We start from the raw sequence: 20,442 nt of genomic DNA, 5'->3' as shown, positions 1-20,442 counted from the left end.
AAATAAAGTCAATTATATAAAATAATTACATTCTTTAATTCAACAGGTTTCAAAAGTGAATGTTTTTCAGGATTGGTGACACAATTAAAAAATTAATGAATTTACGTGACTTTTCCAGTCGTTTGTGATTACAGGATAAGACTTATTTAACTATTTGTTACTCAGAAACAGCAGAATCTCTCCAGTAAAATATAGAAAAATCACAATTTATCCACTCATATATCCAGGTTTTCCAAGTTCATGACAACCGTGGTTCTTTAAAAAAAATGACAGTTGTTGAGGGAACTAATTCAAATAAGAAATATGACTCTGAACCACAAAACCAGCCATAACGGTCAATTTAAAATTGAGATTTATACATCAAATAAATAAATAAGCTTTCCATTTAAATATTTGGCTGAAATACAACTGTTTGAAAATCTGGAATCTGAGGGTGCAAAAAAAAAAAAAAATCAAAACATTGAGAAAAATCACCTTTACAAAGTTACATTACTAATCAAAAAAGTTTTGATACATTTACGGTAGAAAATTTGCAAAATATCTTCATGGAACATGATCTTTACTTAATATCCTGATGATTTTTGACATAAAAGAAAAATTGATAATTTTGACCCATATAATGTATTGTTGGCTATTGCTACAAATATACCAGTGATACTCAAGACGGGTTTTGTGCTCCAGAGTCACAAATATGATGTCAGCTTAAAGCTTTGTCATCTTCAAGCAGTGATTCAGTGCATATCAATATAGTAAAAGCATGGAAAGTGTCACCGCTGGGAAATGAGGAGATGCTCTGGACCTTCGGTTTCCTCCCGTGTGTTGCTTCGGGACTTCATTCTGTCATGAAACATCAATTCCTGATGGATAAAATCATTCATTTCTCACACTATGCGAGTCAAATGGTTGCAAAACTTTCAGAATGACACTTCAACACACTCGCAGTGAGAGATCACACCAGTGAAACACATGGTACAGTAGATAGTTTACTGAAAACAGTTTAATTGTATTAACGATCAGTCAGAGAACAGTTACTGCATGTACAGACGCTGTGACTTCACCATCAGAACTGCTGGAAAACACACGTCAGATGCGTGCTAGTTTCACATTAGTTACCAAAGCATGTTCACGTTTATGTACATAGTGCAAAAGACACGCCAATGAAGATCACTCCAAACACAGAGAGAGAAAGAGAGAGACGGAGAGAGAGAGACGGATCCGTTAGCACCGCACCGAACGCTGCTACAGAAGCTTATTGCACCGAGATCCTGCTGCTCCAGAACATCGACACGGTTTCACACCAGCGGCGGATCCTTTCGCCCTCGCGTTAGTCGTGAACACGCGTTTACCATAATTAATGTACATCGTCGCCGTTAGAAGGTCAGAAATCCTTCACGAGGAGACGAACGAGGCGTCACCTCTCGAGCGCTCGACTAAAGACGGAGGAGAAAGAGCAGAGTAAATCAGAGTAAACGTGGTTAGAAAGACAGTTCTGTACTAACACACATGGACAAGAGCTCCGGAACACGCTACAGCAATTTACAATCGCAGGAAACCACCGATCCCATCAGTACCAGGAGAAACGATTCCACCCGAAGACGCACGCCAAACAAAACGCCCTCCGAATCACTTCCAACTCAAGCGAGATAAATAGAACCGAAGACGACGGAATATTAGAAACATTTAAACAGGTTATTTACACAGGATTCGTTCATTTGTTCATTAGTTACGCACAAATCACACATCAAGACGTCTGCCGTTCAGCGTTTGTTAATGCGTCGCGTTTGCTTTTCCTGGTTAAACCAAACGCGTGTTCAGATGAGCCACCGAGAACAGACGTGTGTGAGGAATGAGTGAACGAACGCTTGTTTCCTTCATTGATTTGTAGAAATGATTCACCTGAACTGTGAATCATTTACTCACTTTAAACACACATGACTTTATTTCTTCAGTGGAACACGGATGAAAAACATTCAGCTGCTCGTTTTTGGGGCAGAATCACGAAAACACGGTAAAGCATCGTTAGAGTGATTCATATGACTCAGTGATTCACTGACTCACTACAGCTATTTAAAGGGATAGTTCACCCAAAAATGTCATTCTGTCATCACTTCGTCTCCCTCATGTGGTGCAAACCTGTTTGACTGGCTTGCTTTCTTAAGTGGAGCACAGAAGAAGATACTTTGATTAGTTTGTTTTTGTCCGTATAATGGAAGTCAATGGGGTCCAAAGTTGGTCGTTTCCAAAGTTCTTCAAAATATCTTTGTTTTTAATGACGTGAGGGTGATTAAATGATGATTAGATGATGAAAGGACGGTGTGTTTGCCATCAATCACTTTGAAAGTGTGAAATCAGTTTTTCACCCTAGTCAAAACGAAGAATACGGACGACTGCTATGATGCTTTACAGTGCTGTTCTGGAGCAGCTTGAGCATCATCTGAAGACGTAAAGTCACACGTGTGAAGTGTGAGCAGATGAGAGTGTGTGAGCGGTTGGTCTGTCCGTTATAGTTTCCTGAGTCAGTGTTTGTGGAACGTGTGCGCCGCGACCTCTCATCCCGTGCGCGCGGGCGAATCCGCAGCGTCTTTGTCGTCGACCGCCGGTTCGGCCAGGTCAGAAGAGTCGAGCTCCTCCTCGTCGCTCAGCCGCCCTTCCTCGTCTTCGTCGTCCTCGTCCTCCGTGCTGCTCTGTCTGCGCAGCTGCAGGTTCTCTAAGGTTTTGGAGACCCACGACTCGATTCTGGAGCTGAGCGGCGGCACCTGCACGGAGATGGGCTCGGGCGTGTAGTCCTCCTCCTCCTCTTCCTCTTCGTCCTCCTCCTCCAGCATGCCGGGCACCAGCGTGCTGGTGGTGCTGGTCATGGAGGAGTTGAGGCGGTCGCGGCAGCTGCCGTCCAGGGAGCCGGTCTCCGTGCTCTGCTGCGACGCCCACTCCAGCCGGTCGTCCGTGCGGGACTCGTCTCTCTCGGGCGCGCGGGCGGCCGCGGGGCTCGGGCTGGAACCGGCCGTCGGCTGCGGAGGCGGCGTGGCGATCTCGCGCTGCTCTTTGCTGGTCGCTCTGCTGATGGGCTCGGCGTCCAGCGGCTCTGGAGCGTCTGCGCTCTCCACCATCGTCCTCCAGTTCGTCTCTGCAGGCACAACATTCAGAATCAGTCAGACGCTCACCTGAACGACGCAAAAAGCAAACTTGGTTCTGCGCGTCTTACCGTATTCCTTCTCGTTGACCTCTGAGATGGGCTCGGAGATGACGCTGCAGAAGGAGATGGCGCTGGCGGCGGACGGGTTTCTGGAGTGGCCCATGTGGTGCGTGACCTTCTTGACATTCTTCAGCGCCTCCTCGGCCTGCTCCTGCTCCAGAGCGCTGACCATGTCCTTATACGCCCTCCGCGCCTCCTCCGTCAGAGACACCAGCTTATTGAACAAACCCTGAACACACACAAACAGTTACAGACATGCACCCGACAGATGCTTTTATTCTTACATTGCTTTTTAAGTTCTACATTACCAGTCAAAAGTTTTTGTACAGTAAGATTTGTAATGTTGTTTTTTTTAAGAAGTGTCTTCTGCACACCAAGCCTGCATTTATTTGATCCCAAGTACAGCAAAAACAGCAAAATTTTGAAATATTGTTTGAAATATACTATACTATTTAAAGGAACTGCTTTCTATTTGAATATGATTTCAAATGTAATTTATTCCTGTGATTTCTAAGCTGAATTTTTAGCATCATTACTCCAGTCACATGATCCTTCAGAAATCATTGCTGCTCAAAGAAATATTTTTATTATTATTATTATTGTGGTTGAAAAAAGCTGAGTAGAAATTTTACAGGTTTCTTTGACAAATAGAAAGTTCAGAAGAACAACATTTATCTGAAACAGAAATCTTATCGTCACTTTTGATCAATTTAAAGCTTCCTTGCTAAATAAAACTACTCAACTGTTTTTAACACTGATAATAATCATAAATGTTGAGCAGTAAATCAGCATATTAGAATGATTTCTGAAGGATCATGTGACACTGAAGACTGGAGTAATGATGCTGAAAATTCAGCTTTGATCACAGAAATAAATTACAGTTTAACAGATATTCAAATAGAAAGCAGTTATTTTAAATAGAAAAAAATATTTCAGTTTTTGCTGTACCTTGGATCAAATAAATACAAGCTTGGTGAGCAGAAGAGACTTGTTTAAAAAACATGAAATATTTTATTGTGCAAAAACTTTTGACTGGTAGTGTATTTTTGATCAGTTCATGTGTTCCCTGGGTGTGTGTGTGTGTGTACTTGTTTTTGCTACATTGTGGGGACCAAATGTCCCCACAAGGATAGTAAAACCTGAAATTTTTGACATTGTGGGGACCGGCCTGCGGTTGGGTTAGGGGATAGACAATATCGTTTGGTCAGTATAAAAACTATAGAAGCCTGTGGAAAGTCCCCACAATTCACAAAAACAAACGTGTGTGTGTGTGGGGGTGTGTGTGTGTACCTCTGCTCCAGAGTAGTTAAATATTCCCACGACGCTCACCGGCACGAGTTTATTCACGCAGCGGCCCAAAGCCTTTCGGCCCAGAGCAAACACAAACGGGATCTCCTGCTCCCTCGCCATGGCAATGACGTTATAAAGGGCCTCGTCCAGACCTCCTGCGCACACACACACACACACACACATACACATTAGAAAATATAAAACACTTCATCAGCAGTGAGACAGGGGACATGTGGTGTTGTTTTGATTTCAAACTAAAGATTCACAATGAGACCTGAAACGCTAAGGCCGTATTTACATTACATTGTTCACGTAACCCGATTCTGATTTTTACTTCCCATGTGGCACAGATCGGATATGACCCACAAACATGTAAGCTAGAAAAAGGCCACGTATTCTAATATTCTCAGATTGGTTTCAGGCCTCTTTCATATGTGGAAATAAATCTGATATGCATCCGAAATGTGCATTTGTGTCTGCTGTGTAAGTGGACAGATCAGATATTCCCCCGACCACGTGAGTCGTTCATCATTGAAAAAGCGACGGTGGCAAAGTGACGTGAACTCAGGTGGACAGTTTTTAAGGTCAGTGTTGCCATGTCCTCAGCTTATTTGTGGAATTTAAGCTACTTAAGCAACTTTTACTCTGTTGCTGCATGTAAAACAATCTGTCCCCCAGCTATTTCAACACATTGAGATCCCTGCTAGATGGAAAGACTGTGGAAAAAACACATTTGGGATAGTTCTGAATAGCAGTTATGCAGGTTTTGTTTGACAGACCTGGCAACCTGTCAGTACATCTACCCTTGGTTGTTTTGCCAAGTGTCTAGTGTAAATTCAGATGTTGGATATGGGTCACTTTTAAAAGAAGCTGTAAGCTGGGGCCAGCTGTTCAAAAAGTTTAATGTGGATCAGAATGGATTTGGAAATCCCATGTTTTGCTATCCAGGATCAGGTAAGCCTGTTTTTTCAATGCAAAATTGGGCTTGATCACCCTGATACAGATACACGCTTTTTCAGATTTCCAAATCTGGATTACTAGTGCTCTCCGGAGCCTCTAAAGGGACATGGTGATGGAAAAAAAGAGATGGGGAAAAAGTGGCAATGTTTTGCATTCTAGTTTTGCATTGCATTTACACAAATAACTACTTCTGACTGCTCTATCTCTGAGGACTGTGCCAATGTAGTTTGCAATAAGTGATTAAAAAAACAAAAACTTTAAATTAAATATAATATTTTTGTTTGATATTGACAGCTGTTTGAGGATTTGGAGATATATTACTCGTTAAAATGTTGTATTTTTGAATCCAGATCAAAACCAAGATTGCAGAATCCTTTTTTTCTTTCGAACAACCCATTTTCAAGATTTGATCCAATCAAATGGCCAAAATCCATTCAGACTAGATTTAAACAACTGGCCTCTGGTCATCAGAAAAGAAATCCGATATAGTCAACAAACCAGAATTTTGTCATCAGGAACTGCAGTGTAAATGTGACCTATGTCTGACCTTTGGCCTGGATCTTCTCACAGTTGGGCGAAATGATGACACACTTGATCTTGTGCAGTTTCATGTGTTTGGTGACCTCTCGCAGACCCATGACCAGACGCCGCTTGGATTTGGCTTTGCTGGGCTCCTTCTGATAAACCCGCTCCTGAAAGCGAACCAACTCCTGCAGGAGCAGCGTCACGCTCTCATCGATCTCCTTACTCAACACCTGATTACAGTACCTGACAAAACCAGGGAGAGAGAGCACTTCAACATCTTGACACATCACACCGACTGATAATCTCAGAGTGATCCTGAGTGTGACCCTGGACCACCGGGTCTTAAGTATCACGGGTATATTTGTAGCAACAGCCAAAAACACACTGTATGGGTCAAAATTATCAATTTTTCTTTTATGCCAAAAATCATTGGGATATTAAGTAAAGATCATGTTCCATGAAGATATTTTGTAAATTTCCTACCGTAAATATATCAAAATTTCATTTTTGATTAGTAATATGCATTGCTAAGAACTTAAAGGTGATTTTCTCAATATTTCGATTTTTTTGCAACCTCAGATTACAGTTTTTCAAATAGTTGTATCTCAACCAGATATCGTCTTATCCTAACAAACCATGCATCAATGGAAAACTTATTCGGCTTTCAGATGATGTGTAAATCTCAATTTCTCAAATCCCAATTATGACTGGTTTTGTGGTCCAGGGTAGTGTTAATTTCGTCAGACGAGACGAGACGAAATATGTTCGAACGACCTTTTTTTTCATGACTAAGACGAGACGATGACAAGACTGCACCACTGTTTTTTAAATTAACATGATTATTGTTGAAAAAAGACGAGACGAAAATGTTTTGCAAGAATAAAAACTGCAAAACCACTGTTTTCGTCCAAAAACGCTGATCTAAGACTTTAAAATTAACATGCATTATTGTTGCTCAAGTTACAGGTCTCATAAACACACAACACACAAAGAACACGAGTGAAAATGTTTTGCATAAAATAAAATACTGAAAAAGATAAAACCTCTCTTCAAAGAATTTCGTCACCACCAACCTCGACATCTAAAGGCTTTTCAGGTAAGTCAACAGCTGTTACGGCTTTAAAATGCTGATTTTAGGCATCTACGCTGTAAATCAACCAGTTAGCTATGGTGTTTTAGCACATTAAGCAGGTTATATATATTTTATGTTAACTTATTTTGCCACATGCATGTGAAAAGTGGGGGTGCTGTAAATGCATGTTTTTTCATTAACATTTATTTGTAATAAACACTTTGAGTTGGCTATTTAAAAAGTTTTATTTTTATGTTAAATTATGTAAAGGATAATGTAGAGCGAGGCGGTTGTAACGTTAGCTAATACAACACCAACAGGCTGATTAGGACCCCGACGCGAAGCGGATCCCGCTTATTACATGGCTACCTACCAAATAAATCAATAATTTGACACAAAATTATGATTTAAAAAGGAGTTTAACATTTGCATTCAACAAAAATCATTCAACAAGTGTATTTTGTCAGGTAATTATGACATTTAACCAATGTTTGAGATATGTGAAACACTTTTTTTACTGAAATGTGTATCAGTAATAATCTCAGTAATAATGTGTTATTTTAAAAAAAGACTACAATTTTTTGACTAAACCTAGACTAAAATATATTGAGTTCTTTTTTGACTAAAACTAGACTAAAATTAAAAGACTTTTAGTCGACTAAAACTTGACTAAGATACCTTGAGTTTTCTTTTGACTAAAACTTAGACTATGACGAGACTTTTAAAAAAACTTGACTAACAAAAAAAGATATGTGAATGACTAAATATGACTAAAACTAACAAGGACATTTGGCACAAGACTAAGACTAAGACTAAATTAAAAATAGGTGACGAAAGTAACACTAGTCCAGGGTCACATATCTGTGCGTTACAGCTGTTTCACCTACAGCTGCACGTTCATGAAGATGACAGACAGAGATGCACTGCTTACACACACTAACATCTGGATCAGTGTGATGAACGGAACGCTGCTGTTGTGAATTCGGCTGATTTAAGCTTGTCATCATATTGTATGTGTGTTTGTGTCCAGAGAGAATAAAAATAAGTCATTTTTGTAGGGAGGCCGACAGAAAATAATCCTTATTGTTGAGCTCTCATGCGCACACACACACACACACACACACACACTGTATTGAGCAGCACAGTGACTCTGCTGTTCCAAACCCACTCTCAGCCTGCAGAAGCAGCAGCAGCACAAAGGCTGATCTGAGATCTGACAGGAAGAGACTGTGGGCCGCCGTATCAGGCAGGAATCTGCACTGCTGTGACCTCAGTGACCTCTGACCCCTGCGTGTGCGTGTACTCACTCTCTGAACCTGCGGCTGTGGATCTTGGTGATGGCGGACGCAGCCATGGGGCTCCCGATGCCGGAGCTGGCGGGCGAGCCCTGTGACACGGGCGTGATGCTGTAGGGAGAGTTCTGACTGGCTGGGGACAGGGACGCATCACTGGGCATGCTCAGACCGTTCTCTAAAACACACAGACACACAATGGAGACAGATAAGGACAGGTGCCTGCATTACACATCAAATACACGTGCCTGTTTTTTTTGTGTGTTTTTACCATCCTGCTCCTGTGTGAGCGGGTCGGTGAAGCTCAGAGTGTCTCTTTGCTCGTCGGCTCCAGATACGCTGTGATCAGTAGAACTCTTGCCCTTCTTCACCTCACGCTCCTGCAGAATGATCTACATACACACACAAAACAAGGGGTTAATGCTGTGTGATGTCATATCCTGTCATGCTCGTGTCGTGTGTGTTTTCTAGAGCACCTTCTTCATGGCGGTGGTCTTCTTGACTTTGGGAATCTCTCTCTCTTTCCCTCTCTTGACGCGGGGGGCGCTTGAGTCCAGGATGTTGTGAGGGGGGGTGTATGTGTTTTTGAGTCCCGACACTCGACTGCTGCCGCCGCCATCTTTACTGTGCAGAGCGCCCACTGTCCCGACTGACAACAACACATATATATTTAGATTTTAAATAAACAGTTCTTTCAGTCCAAACAGCTGATAAAAACATCACAATAATCCACAAATAATCTTGAGAGGACAAAAGTGTTCAAATTTAGAGCTGTTTTGGCTTGTAAGTAAAGGTGCTTGATCCGTGCAGATTTCTCTCCTGATTCAGACCACTTTTTCACTGGATGAAGCGTTATTTTGTATTATGGACTTAGTGATGGATTTGTTTCAGCTTTTGTCTTCTCAAGATGTGAACTGATGGACTGGAGTGGTGTGGATTACTTGTGTATTATTGTGATGTTTTTATCAGCTGTTTGGACTCTCATTCTGACGGCACCCATTCACTGCAGAGGATCCATTGGTGATGGAATGACACATTTCTACAAATCCGATGAAGAAACAAACTCATCCTAATCTTGGTTGGCCTGAGGGTGAGCACATTTTCATTTCTGGAACTATTCCTTTTTTTTAACTATTTCATTTTTGGAACAAAAAAATTGTTAGTAAGTTTAAATATTTTTTGTGTTTTGGTAATTTTTTCAATATGTCTATATAGTTTTAATTAGCTCTTATTGTAGTTTTAGTTATTTTAGTACATCAAGTCAGACTAAATGAAATAAAGTAATGCACCTGTGTATGAGAGTGGTTTGGTGTTGTTGAGTTGTCGTGCCCTCATGGCCTGTTGTTGTTTCTCTAGTGCCGCCAGCATGTCACCCAGATCCAACTGCACCGGCGTCCTGCTCTTCTTACCTGCTGCTTTAGACAGAGCCTCCTACACACACACACACACACACACACATTAAGTTATCCCACCATGACAGATCTGATGTTCAGGGCAGACTTTGCATGTGTTTGTGTGTGTGTTTGTACCTGTAGTTTCTTCTGCTCCATGCTTATCTCGTTGTACTCCTGCGCCGTGGCTAGAGCGGCAGCGAGCGCCTTCTTCCTCTGACTCTTGGCTCTCTTGGGCACAGAGCTGGTGATGGGGATGGGCGTCTGCACGATGCTTATAGGGGAATTCTCTGGAAGGTTGTCCAGCTGCACACACAAACAAACAGAGGTTTAGAGCGGGTTTTTGAGCTCAGATTTCCTCGCTGCTTCTGTCAAACACTCACCAGGTTCTTGGGCAGTTTGGGCTGAACTGGTTCTGGTTTACTCCGCTGAGCAGCGCCACCTGTGGCCAGATCAGGAAACTCGTCCTCATCCTGAACAACAGACAATCAGCACAATAATTACAGGAAATACCATCCGGCTTTCTGCATGTGTGCGTCAGTGTGTGTGTGTGTGTGTGTGTACCTGAAAGTACAGTGGCTCAGGCGTGAGGTGTGTATTGGGCGTCTCTGAAGGAGTCGATCTCTGGCCTCCCGCACGACCTCCAAAGCTCATCTGGAAGTCCTGCGGGTCAAATGATGTAGAATAAGTCTCATGTGTCAGAGCAGCATGTCATGTGACGTGTGTGACGCTCGAGTGTTACCTGAGTGTAGTTCCTCTGCTCAGGTGTTCTGCTGCCTCTGTGATACAGTGTGTTCCTGTCTGTCCACGGCTTCTGGACGGCCTGTGAGGCTACATTCCCCCAGCTAACAGCTGCACACACACACACACGTTACATTAACTATAACTATGATAACTATAATTATAACGATAACTATAACAACAACTGAAATAATAACTGAACAATAACAATAAGAGACAATATTGTTCTGTTTTGATAAGTCAAGTGCACTTCAGTTTTGTTGTCTGCTGCTTTAAACACTCAAGCCCTTTAAAGTCAGATTGATTTTTGACTGGCTGTCAGTTTTTATCATTCATCAGAAAAAAAAATTGCTCTGAAAGAGACTCCAACAATATATCTTAGTGTCGTTATCGTGAGTCGTGGTGTGGACTAATTGTATTATTATTATAATTGCAGCTCTATTTTTGGTGGAACAAACATTTGATCATGCTGTGGTCACTCATGAGAGTTCAGATGATGGGAAGGATCTCACCTGTCATGACGCCAGCGTCCACAGCCTGCAAACACACACACAAAGATGAGAAAACGGCAACCAAAATCATCGTAACAGATCAAACTAACAGATGATCTGAACGTACCGTGGTGGCCGTGTGCTGATTAGTGGAGGTGTTGGCGGCTCCCTGGTTGTGTTTGGGGCTGCAGTAGCCGCTGTCGCTGTCGATATCGGCCTCGCTGGCTCCCTGCTCGCTGGACGACTCCTGCTGCGACGTGCGTCTGCGCCGAGGTTTATTCTTCCACTGCTGTGGACTCGTCTGATCGGACGCACATCTGGCACTGCCAGACGCCTCGCCGGGGAAATCTGAAAACACACAGAACAGTGCGTTCAGAGCTCAAGGTTCACTAGCGCAGGACTTTAAGGTCAAAGGTCAGCTCAGTACCTGTCTGCTGCGCCGCATCCACCAGCAGCACCGTCTTGGATCTCCCGTCAGGCCCGGCCGCACACACCTCCTTCTGTACCGCCACGCTCCGCATCACGGGACGCTTGGCTCTCATTGGCTGAGCCATCGGCTGCTGCGAGTGACACAAATGGGCGTTAGTTTCAACTAGCGAGCAGTGCAATCACATCTTGAGCGTGTGGGTTGACGACTCGTCTCGTACCTTGTGCAGGACGGGGTTTCGTGACACGCCTCTTCCCCTCTGCGTCTGGCCCTGCGGCAGCGCCCGCTCGCTGCAGTCGGACACGGGGTTGAGCACACCGGCCTGCAGCGGCCCCGCGTACGGCCCCGGGAAGGGCTGGTAGAAGCCCATGACGGGAGGGCAGGGCGTGGGCATGATGGCGTGGTAGTACGTGGCGTAATCGCTGGCGACGGGGGGCTGCGGGGACGACAGGATGGGGTACGCCAGGTACCCGGGGCTCGGGTTGAGCTGCTGCCAGCGGTGATCTCCGTTATACATGGGCAGCTGCCGACTGAACCAGAGACACAATCACAGATTATGAAGAAACATGTTTACAAGCACTTCCCAGGATTCTGGGAACAGCTTTCAAGCTGAATGTGTTTGGGGAAGCGCTATGTGCTGGTCTGACCAATGGCAGGCAGGGAAAACTGTTTGAAACTGTCCGTTTTTTCCATTTCCACACTGTGATTCACACACACACACACACACACACACACTTATATATACAGTGGCACAAATTCAAAGTTCCACCAATTCACTTCCACCAATTCAAAGTGAACAGGAAGGAAAAGCAGCAGGATCCATTGGGAACAGAGGCAATCACACATGTGTAGCAGTGTACATGAAGTCATTTCACAGACTTTTATATCACACTACAGACAAAGAGAACACTTCATATGATTTATATGATTTTACTAATGTTTTTAATGCTGTGTGTGCACATTTGATTATACTTGCGAAGCCCAAAATGTCCTCACTACAGGGTTCGTACAGATACTGTAAAATAAAATTCCAGGACTTTTCAGGCACTACTTTTTAAATTTTCAAGGACTTCAATCACAGATCTCACAAAAAAAAAAAAAAAAAAAAAAAAAATGATTCGCGACCCGAGCTCCTAGGTTCTGATCTAAAGCAAAAAAGATTTGCGAACCCTCCCTGAAGTTCAGATCTAAATCAAATGATTTGAGATTCGCGAATTGAGGTTCTGATCTATTTGATTCACAATACGCAAAGTTCGGATCTAAGTCAGATGATTCATGAACCCGCTTCAAAGTCCTGATCTAAATCAAATGATTCACAACACACAATCTGACTGGAGAGCTTTGAAATAGTCAATCATATTGCGATGCAATGTTTTTTCAAATCTTTACAAGCGATGCTGAAATTCGAAAATGAATAGCTCTTTAAATTTGATCTGGTTTTTGCTAGTGAATCGCTTGAAATGAAAAGTAGTCAGGAGTTTGAATCAATAGGAACGGTTCCAGCTGAAATGATTCTGTTTGTCTGTTCCTGTTTTTGTGTTTTCAGCCCTGTTTACATGACACTGTCAATACTACTACTGGTTTAGCTCCATAGTTTTACAACATTAACATAAAAGTATGTTTTTTTTTAAATGTGTGAAAAGAAATGTGCTTATAAATAATTTTCATAGATACATTCTCTTTCAATAATTCACGGACTATTCAGGAATATTGCCATTTTCAAGGGGTTTCCAGGCCTTTCATTTCAAAAAGTCAAATTCAAGCACTTTATGCTCCTTGTAGAACCGTCACTAATATAGTGAAACCTGTTGAACAGACTAGTAAGACAAACCTCTGTCGTTAAAGCCAAATCATGTCTCTATTCAAATCTAGTGCTTTGCACAGCTTTCATATCATTCATTAACCTGATAGAAAAGCATCTATTAGATGGGTGACTAACACAGTGAAGCAGACATATATGTGTGTGTGTGTGTGTACCTGTTGTTCTGATTCTCCTGTACGAAGGGGTAGCAGGTGATCAGGTAGGAGGGGATTTGTGTGGGCTCAGCTCCACCCTCACCGCACAGACTCATGGGTAACAATGAAGCTTCAGCACCTTTCTTCTGAGGGATAAACGGTTCTACTTCAGCAGAGAGCTTCACATCCTGAAACACACACACACACGCTTAATTAAAAAGCAGGAACACTACACTGCTACAATTTTTACTTAAAACTCAAATGACTAACATTCAAATTTTATACGAAATTTCAGCAAGGGGAAAACAATACTTCACAAAAGAGGGCACTTTAAGCAGACTATACCAAGCAGTGCATTAAATCATATATTCAAACCAATGAAATAACACCAGTGTCTGTTAAAAAAAAGGGCATATCTGTATTTGTATACATGTACACCGATTTAGACATGCGTATTCCTTAAATATTTCTTTGAATATACATATATATATATATATAGTATGTATAAGTGTTACGTATAATGTAAAGTTGTATAATGTCTGTGATATAAATAAATTTTAAAAAAGGCATAAATTTTGAGGCTAAAATGAATAAAAAAACAACATTCATAAACAATTATACATACACAGTATCCTGTTTCCATGCAATTTAATGTATTTTTACAACTCAAAATCAGCTATGGCAATAAGAAGGAAGATGTATAGCATGTATGTCCATAAACATGACTGCTCTGTTTACACAAAGTGTTCAGTGACCACAGCAGCTGCTGTATTTTGTGGGTTGAGCGATGCTGAATTATTCAAATATTCATTAATTCATACATTTTCATTTTACAGATCTACTGCATTGAGGGAGGCGTGTCTACTATGAAATTCTGATCTGTGCGGGAAACACATGCATTTCCTCCTACAGAAATTCCCCTGTATCACACTTGCATATCTGTGGCTAAATTCAGCATCAAAATTACAGTATACCGCACTAACAAAAATGGTGTGCTGATACACTATTCTGATCTGTTGACCGGGACCACAGAGCGAGACGGGACGAGACGAGACGAGACATGTCAGCGTAACTCACCGCTCACAGCATTAGACCTAAAACACCTGAGAGCTCCTGAAAGTTCAGCAGCTTCAAAAAAAAAATTTAAAAAAATCACCACACAGGTGAGAAAATGATGTCAGAAACATGTTTGTCTGAATTATTTTGGTGGGATGTCACACAAACAAATAATTACGGGAACACAACCAATGTGATCATGAGACTGCTGGTCAGGTGTTTGTGACGTCATGACATTCCACACATTCCTGAACATCTCAGGTGAAACACAACAAACAAGATCTCCACCATTCCCATAATTATGTCATGAAGCAGGAAGAGTTAATGATTAAGCAGCAGCTTGTGGAGCACGTCACGACACACGCAGCGATCACAGGCTGAACACGCGTGTGCACGGACACTTCCTCAAAGCATTAGCAAATGGTAAACTGCTTCTACAATCACGGGGAAACAATGTTTAAAAAAAATTATATTAGCGGTGTTTCAGTGTGAAGCTCTCACTATATGGTTCATTCTGGGGTCACGATTCCAGTGCAGATTTTTTGACATGTATGGTTTTATGTGCATCAACAGGTTCAAAATATTTATGTTATAAACACACTTATTTTTTAACAAAATAAAAAAAAACAGAAGACTATATAAGTAGAGAAAAGAACAAAATAAATGTTCAGATGCATAATGTATGTATGCCTCTGCGTGTGCTTTTTTCCTTTTGCGCTTCATCTGGACATTCACTAGTCCTTTAATCTGAACTGTAAACGGTCTCAAAGACATCAAATATAAACATTAATTTTAAATCTGCACATTGATTTCCATTAACGATAGCCGCATAATGTCGCATTCATTAGGAATAAATGTAAAAGAGGCCGTTCACCTAAAGCTTCCAATGAAATTGCTGAAGCTGATCATGCATTGAGGAATCTTGCTCATTCATAAAAACTTCATACTATATATTCAGTCTCAGATGAACTCTTCCATGTCAGAAGCTCCCTGATGCAAGATGCAATATGATAATACTGTAACGGAAGATATATAAAACTGTAATAATAATGACAGCATCCTGATTCCCCACTGAAACAACTCAGAAACAAAGGCACGCCTGATGCCGAGATCCAGAGCGCTGACCGACTGTGTGAGTGTGAATGGAGTGTGTGTTATAGCATACAGCAGTAATTGTTCGTCTGAAGGTGGTGGGCGGAGCTCTGTACGCTCTTCCGATTGTGACGTCACACACAACGTCTCTCTCGTCCAATCAGATCACAGACGGTAACATCAGTCCACGCAGATAATAAACATTTCTTTATCATCGTCTCCAAACATAAACTCTCCTATCGGCCAGATTTAACCTGACCAATCAGCATTAACACATTACACACATTGACATTTTGTGAAAAGCAGACTTAATTTAGCTAAACATCACACATCAAGATTCACAGCTGACGAACGGACGTGGATTCAAACTGAGTGTCACTTCAGGGATTAAAGTGAGGATAGCGGCTGTCGTTAAGCTAATTAACCAAGAAGCAAGAATGGACAGATTAGCGCATGTTAACAACACACACACACTAAAGCAGTGATGTGAGCCCATCATGAACCTGCAGACTGATGAGACGCTCTTCAGAGAAAGTTCAGCCAGAAATCATCATGTACTTCAAACTTGTAAGACTTTCTTCTGTGGAACATAAAGATGATGATATTTTGAAGAATTATGGGAAACAAACAACATCAAACCCTATTGACTTTCCCTGTATGGACAAAAACAAACAAAAAAGACATTTCTTAAAATAATATTTTATATTTCACAGAAGAAAGTGAGTCATACCAGTTTGTGATTGCTAGTAAAAGCTCCTTGCACAATGACTCTTAATGTTTCAAATGCGTTTTTTTGTATTTGTCAAAATTTGTAACACCCAGAACCTCAAGGTGTCAAAACACCTCTCAAAATGCTCGCTACAGATGTGAAAACACAGAAAATTGAACCCAATCCAAAGTGTCCGAGGCAGTGTGTAAACATGATTGACATAACGTGAGATTGTGTGAAAATTTCAGACTCGGTGTACAAGGACCTTAAATAAAGACAGAAAGATCAGTGCACTTTCTCTTTAAACACAGAAAAATGTTTAATATTTAACTGAGAGTGGTATGAACACATAGAATTAACCTTAAAACAAAACAAATACACAGTGGTGGAAAACGTGCAGAACTCTTGAATGACAGGACATCCACAGAGATTCAGTACAGATGAACGTGAGGCCGAGAGAGAGAGACAAAGAGATGAGAGAGAGAGAGAGAGAGAAGCGGTGGTCTGCTCACTGTGGGCTGCACTAATGAGAACGCAGAGGGACGCTTTTGTCTTTTCAGCATTTCTGTTTCAAGATTGTGTGTAGAAAACAGAAGGTTTGTTGTGCTGAAGAAAGACAGGACAAAGAGAGACAGACAGAGAGACAGACAGAGCACAGAATCATACAGAAACAGTCGTTTTGGCTCGGCCCATCTCAAGTTGCTCAACTATTTTTAACTGACGTATTTTGGTTATACACGTGTTTTTAGGACTGAGCCTAAAATTCATCTTCATTATTACATTTGCACTCGAGTTCTAGGTCAAATGCAAGAAGTTATTCTATATGTGCATGTAGTTTACGATCAGACAGCTCCGTATAAGTGAAATGTGAAAAACAAGCAAAGTATGATGGTTTGCCAATAGCAACACACAGAATGAACACCCAAAAATGAGGAAAATTAAAAACGTTACTATTTTTAAGCCACTTGAGATTAACTGAGGAAACACACCAGCAGTGTTGTAAGACTGATGTGAGCAGATCTGAATCAAACAGGAAGACGATTGTGAGCAGAAACAGAGAAACCGATCTGACAACAGACAGAAACATCACAGACGTGCGAGGAATGTGATCAATGCAGAAAAACCTGATGGATCACATGTGATCGGTGTTTGCAGAAACTAGAACACACACACACACACCAGACACATGACACACACTCCAATCCACACCAAACGACCAGCGAAGAACCAAACTCAATATAATATCACAGTTACATAACATGACAGTCACTGTAATATCACTCCAGTATAAATCACCTCTCAGAGATGCAGCTCTTATCAACAGAATGAATGTTTAACTGATCCAAACACTGTGTGTTATTGTTTCTGTGAGTGTCAATCACACACTGATCAATAACCGTCATAAAGCAGCTGTGCGTGATCGATAATCACGTTTCCTGATAGTACAGGTGTGATATAAGACGTCAGTACTATGGTACTTTGACATTTACCATGGTACTGAATGATTCTCGTGTTCGTGTCCTGTAATATTTACTCGGTTCCCTGAGGGAGTTTACCACAGTGTTACCATGGCACTTTAACAAGTGGATCAGACTCACACGCGACTACTGCGTTCATTTTGTAGCCTACTCGATCACTAATAATCGACTAATCGGTGTCAAACGGATCCAGTTTGGTTTAATTGACCACAACAGGGGCGTCATTGTTTTGACGCGTCGCGTCGCTCTCAGTGTCGCGTCAGCTCTGATACACACACACATGAAACACACACATCGCTCATATCACACACATGTCAGTGTTTGATCACACAAATCAACCTTATTACGCCGTTACGGACTTTAATCCCGCGAGCGCTGCTAATGCTAAAGCTAATGTGACGCCAGCGGATGTAAATCGCGTCCTTGTGCCGTTAAATCGCCTTACCTTCCTCTCGCCTCCGTCCATCTCGCTCGCCGACACCGGAACCGAGCCGCGTGCAGCTGTCAGGAGGCCGTGAGCGCGCGCATGATCCGGTGCTGCTCCGGTTCTGATGTCCGTCACCGACTGACTGACTGACTGACACTCATCTGGGACGGAAGCCGCGGAGGCTCACCACGGTCACGCGTTGCTGTAATTCCGCCGCGCCGCCGTTAGAGGGCGTTGAGTCTAAAGCGCAAACACTACAAACATTTTGATTAACAACAGGAGAAACTGTGTTTTTAAAGATGTTTGTTTTCTTATTAAATCTTTTGTATCGATTCGGCTTTATAGTTTTTTTTAGCTTGTGATAACGTGACATAATTCTGAGAGTTTTCACTGATAAATACATCTGATTTTGTCCATTAAAAACTGGACTGTGAAATATTAAAATTATTAGACTGATTTGTTGATAGTCAGTTTTTCATATTGACATGAGTTGCTGTTTCTGGTAATGTGATTTACATGTATTTTTATGTATTATTAAACGTTACAAGATTGAACAGAATCAGGCTAAAGTAATCTCAAATACACACCATACTGCAACTGTGTTATTATGTTGATGTAAAGTATTATTGTGTTTTATGTGAGTGTAATGTGGTATTTCACATATGTGATTGTACGGTTTATTGTGTGGACTGAATGTATGAATTTGTTAATGATTTATTGATTGTTTGTTGAATAACTGTTGACACAGATACTGTTACGCAATAAAAATATCAGACTTTGCTTGACTAAGACAGTAATCCGTCCTCTGATTCCTTCATTATCACCAACCCAAAGGTGTAACCAACACCACAGCAACACACACACACACACACACACACACGTTGTGTTTCCATGTTTTATGGGGACATTCCATAGGCGTAATGGTTTTTATACTGTACAAACCGTATTTTCTATCGCCCTACACCTAAACCTAGCCCTCACAGGAGACTGTGCACACTTTTACTTTCTCCAAAAAACTCATTCTGCATGATTTATAAGCCTGTTTCCTCATGGGGACCTCACAAATGTCCCCACAAGGTCAAAATTTACTGGTATTACTATCCTTGTGGGGACATTTGGTCCCCATAACGTGATAAATACCAGGTGCACACACACACACACACACACACACACAGATTTCTACTGTGTCCTTTGCTGACACCCTGTATTGTAAAGCTCAGATTTGTTTTGATCATTTTCCCAAAATTAATGACATCATTGTGTTCTGTGAATTCATGAAAAGAAAGCTTTATTTTTGACACGACCCATACGTCCCACAAAACAATACAGCTCTCACTATTCTTCAAAACAACCCTAAAATACTGGCAGAGAACATGTAAACCAGCCATTGAGTTCACAGATTTCACAGACTCAAGTTTACAGTGAGAAACTATAGGAATTCTGTCAGGAACTGTTATCTGATGGGCCGGACTCTAGTGCAACACACCCTACACACTCACACTCACACTCACACACTCACACACTACACTACAGACCCATATGCACTGACCTTTGGCGCATATGATGGGAATTATGATTCTCTGATTAGTAATACTTTACAACAAGATTGCATACATCACCATTTGCACATGAAACGTATCACATTCTGTATCTTTTTTCCATGCATTTCCATGCGTCTTTTTTAATGTTAAATTAAACGTTTTTGTCAGTGCCAATAGCCTTGCGGTTTGTGCGCCGACTTAGAGTGCAATTGCGCTCACGGCGACCCAAGTTCGAATCCCGGTTGCTCTCTCTTCACCCAATGCTTTCCTGTCTTATCTATGCTGTCCTGTCCAAATAAAGGCATAAAAAAGCTTAAAAATAAATCTTTAAAAAAAAAAAAAATTAAATGTTTTGTTCACTGTTAGATCATGGTAGTTCTTAATGATGCTATACATCACTGTATTTTTATGCAAAAATGAATTCATATATAGAGAAATTTACATAAGGCAAGGCCTGTGTGATAGGCTGTATGAGTTACATGCTTCCTGCTTGCAACACCAAGGTCATGGGTTCAAATCTCACAAAATGCAAGAACTGATCAAATGTGTCTGAATGCAATATATGTCGCTTTGGCTAAAAGCATCTGGCAAAACAGTTCATGTTTGTATAATATAAAGACAAGCTTTTGCAATGTTATGATACATTGAATAAAGAAAAATCATTTAGTGATCAATGCATTGACTGCCCTATAATGTCATATACTTACCTAACTTGTCCTACACTAACTCTTAACTGAATAGTAAAAAACTGCCCTTTTGCTCCAGCTCATGGCGTCTTTATTAAGCACTGAAAACCCATTG

The 20,442-nt window shown here is 41.4% G+C and overlaps 1 protein-coding gene across 2 annotated transcripts; it reads right to left on the bottom strand.

Annotated features, from left to right (window-relative positions):
• Positions 1-437: 437 nt before the first annotated feature.
• On the bottom strand, positions 438-18,272 carry secisbp2l (SECIS binding protein 2-like). 2 transcript variants are annotated; one of them, XM_051100721.1, is made up of 18 exons: positions 18,119-18,272; positions 13,360-13,526; positions 11,603-11,912; positions 11,383-11,515; positions 11,083-11,303; positions 10,977-11,001; positions 10,466-10,575; positions 10,288-10,386; positions 10,107-10,196; positions 9,862-10,029; positions 9,622-9,763; positions 8,809-8,981; positions 8,604-8,724; positions 8,348-8,510; positions 5,991-6,211; positions 4,484-4,638; positions 3,203-3,422; positions 438-3,124 (listed from the first exon to the last, which is right to left on the bottom strand). In XM_051100721.1, exons 1-18 carry the CDS (start codon positions 18,137-18,139, stop codon positions 2,550-2,552), a joined length of 3,114 nt encoding a protein of 1,037 aa, XP_050956678.1. In that variant the 5' UTR covers positions 18,140-18,272; the 3' UTR covers positions 438-2,549. The 2 variants fall into 2 exon arrangements, with proteins under 2 accessions (XP_050956678.1, XP_050956679.1); XM_051100722.1 differs by having other exon boundaries at positions 11,383-11,512.
• Positions 18,273-20,442: the final 2,170 nt, after the last annotated feature.

The sequence above is a fragment of the Labeo rohita genome, unplaced genomic scaffold (assembly GCF_022985175.1).
Source record: "Labeo rohita strain BAU-BD-2019 unplaced genomic scaffold, IGBB_LRoh.1.0 scaffold_108, whole genome shotgun sequence".
NCBI lineage: Eukaryota > Metazoa > Chordata > Actinopteri > Cypriniformes > Cyprinidae > Labeo > Labeo rohita.
Note: the sequence above shows the minus strand (reverse complement) of the source record. Positions and strands in the feature narration are given on the sequence as shown.

Coding starts and splice junctions, on each gene's coding strand:
- secisbp2l (XM_051100721.1), bottom strand. CDS start 18,139: ATGGACGGAGGCGAGAGGAAG. Junction 11,516..11,602: donor GAAACCCCGTCCTGCACAAG/GTACGAGACGAG, acceptor TGTCACTCGCAG/CAGCCGATGGCTCAGCCAAT. Junction 10,387..10,465: donor AGCAGAGGAACTACACTCAG/GTAACACTCGAG, acceptor TTTGACCCGCAG/GACTTCCAGATGAGCTTTGG.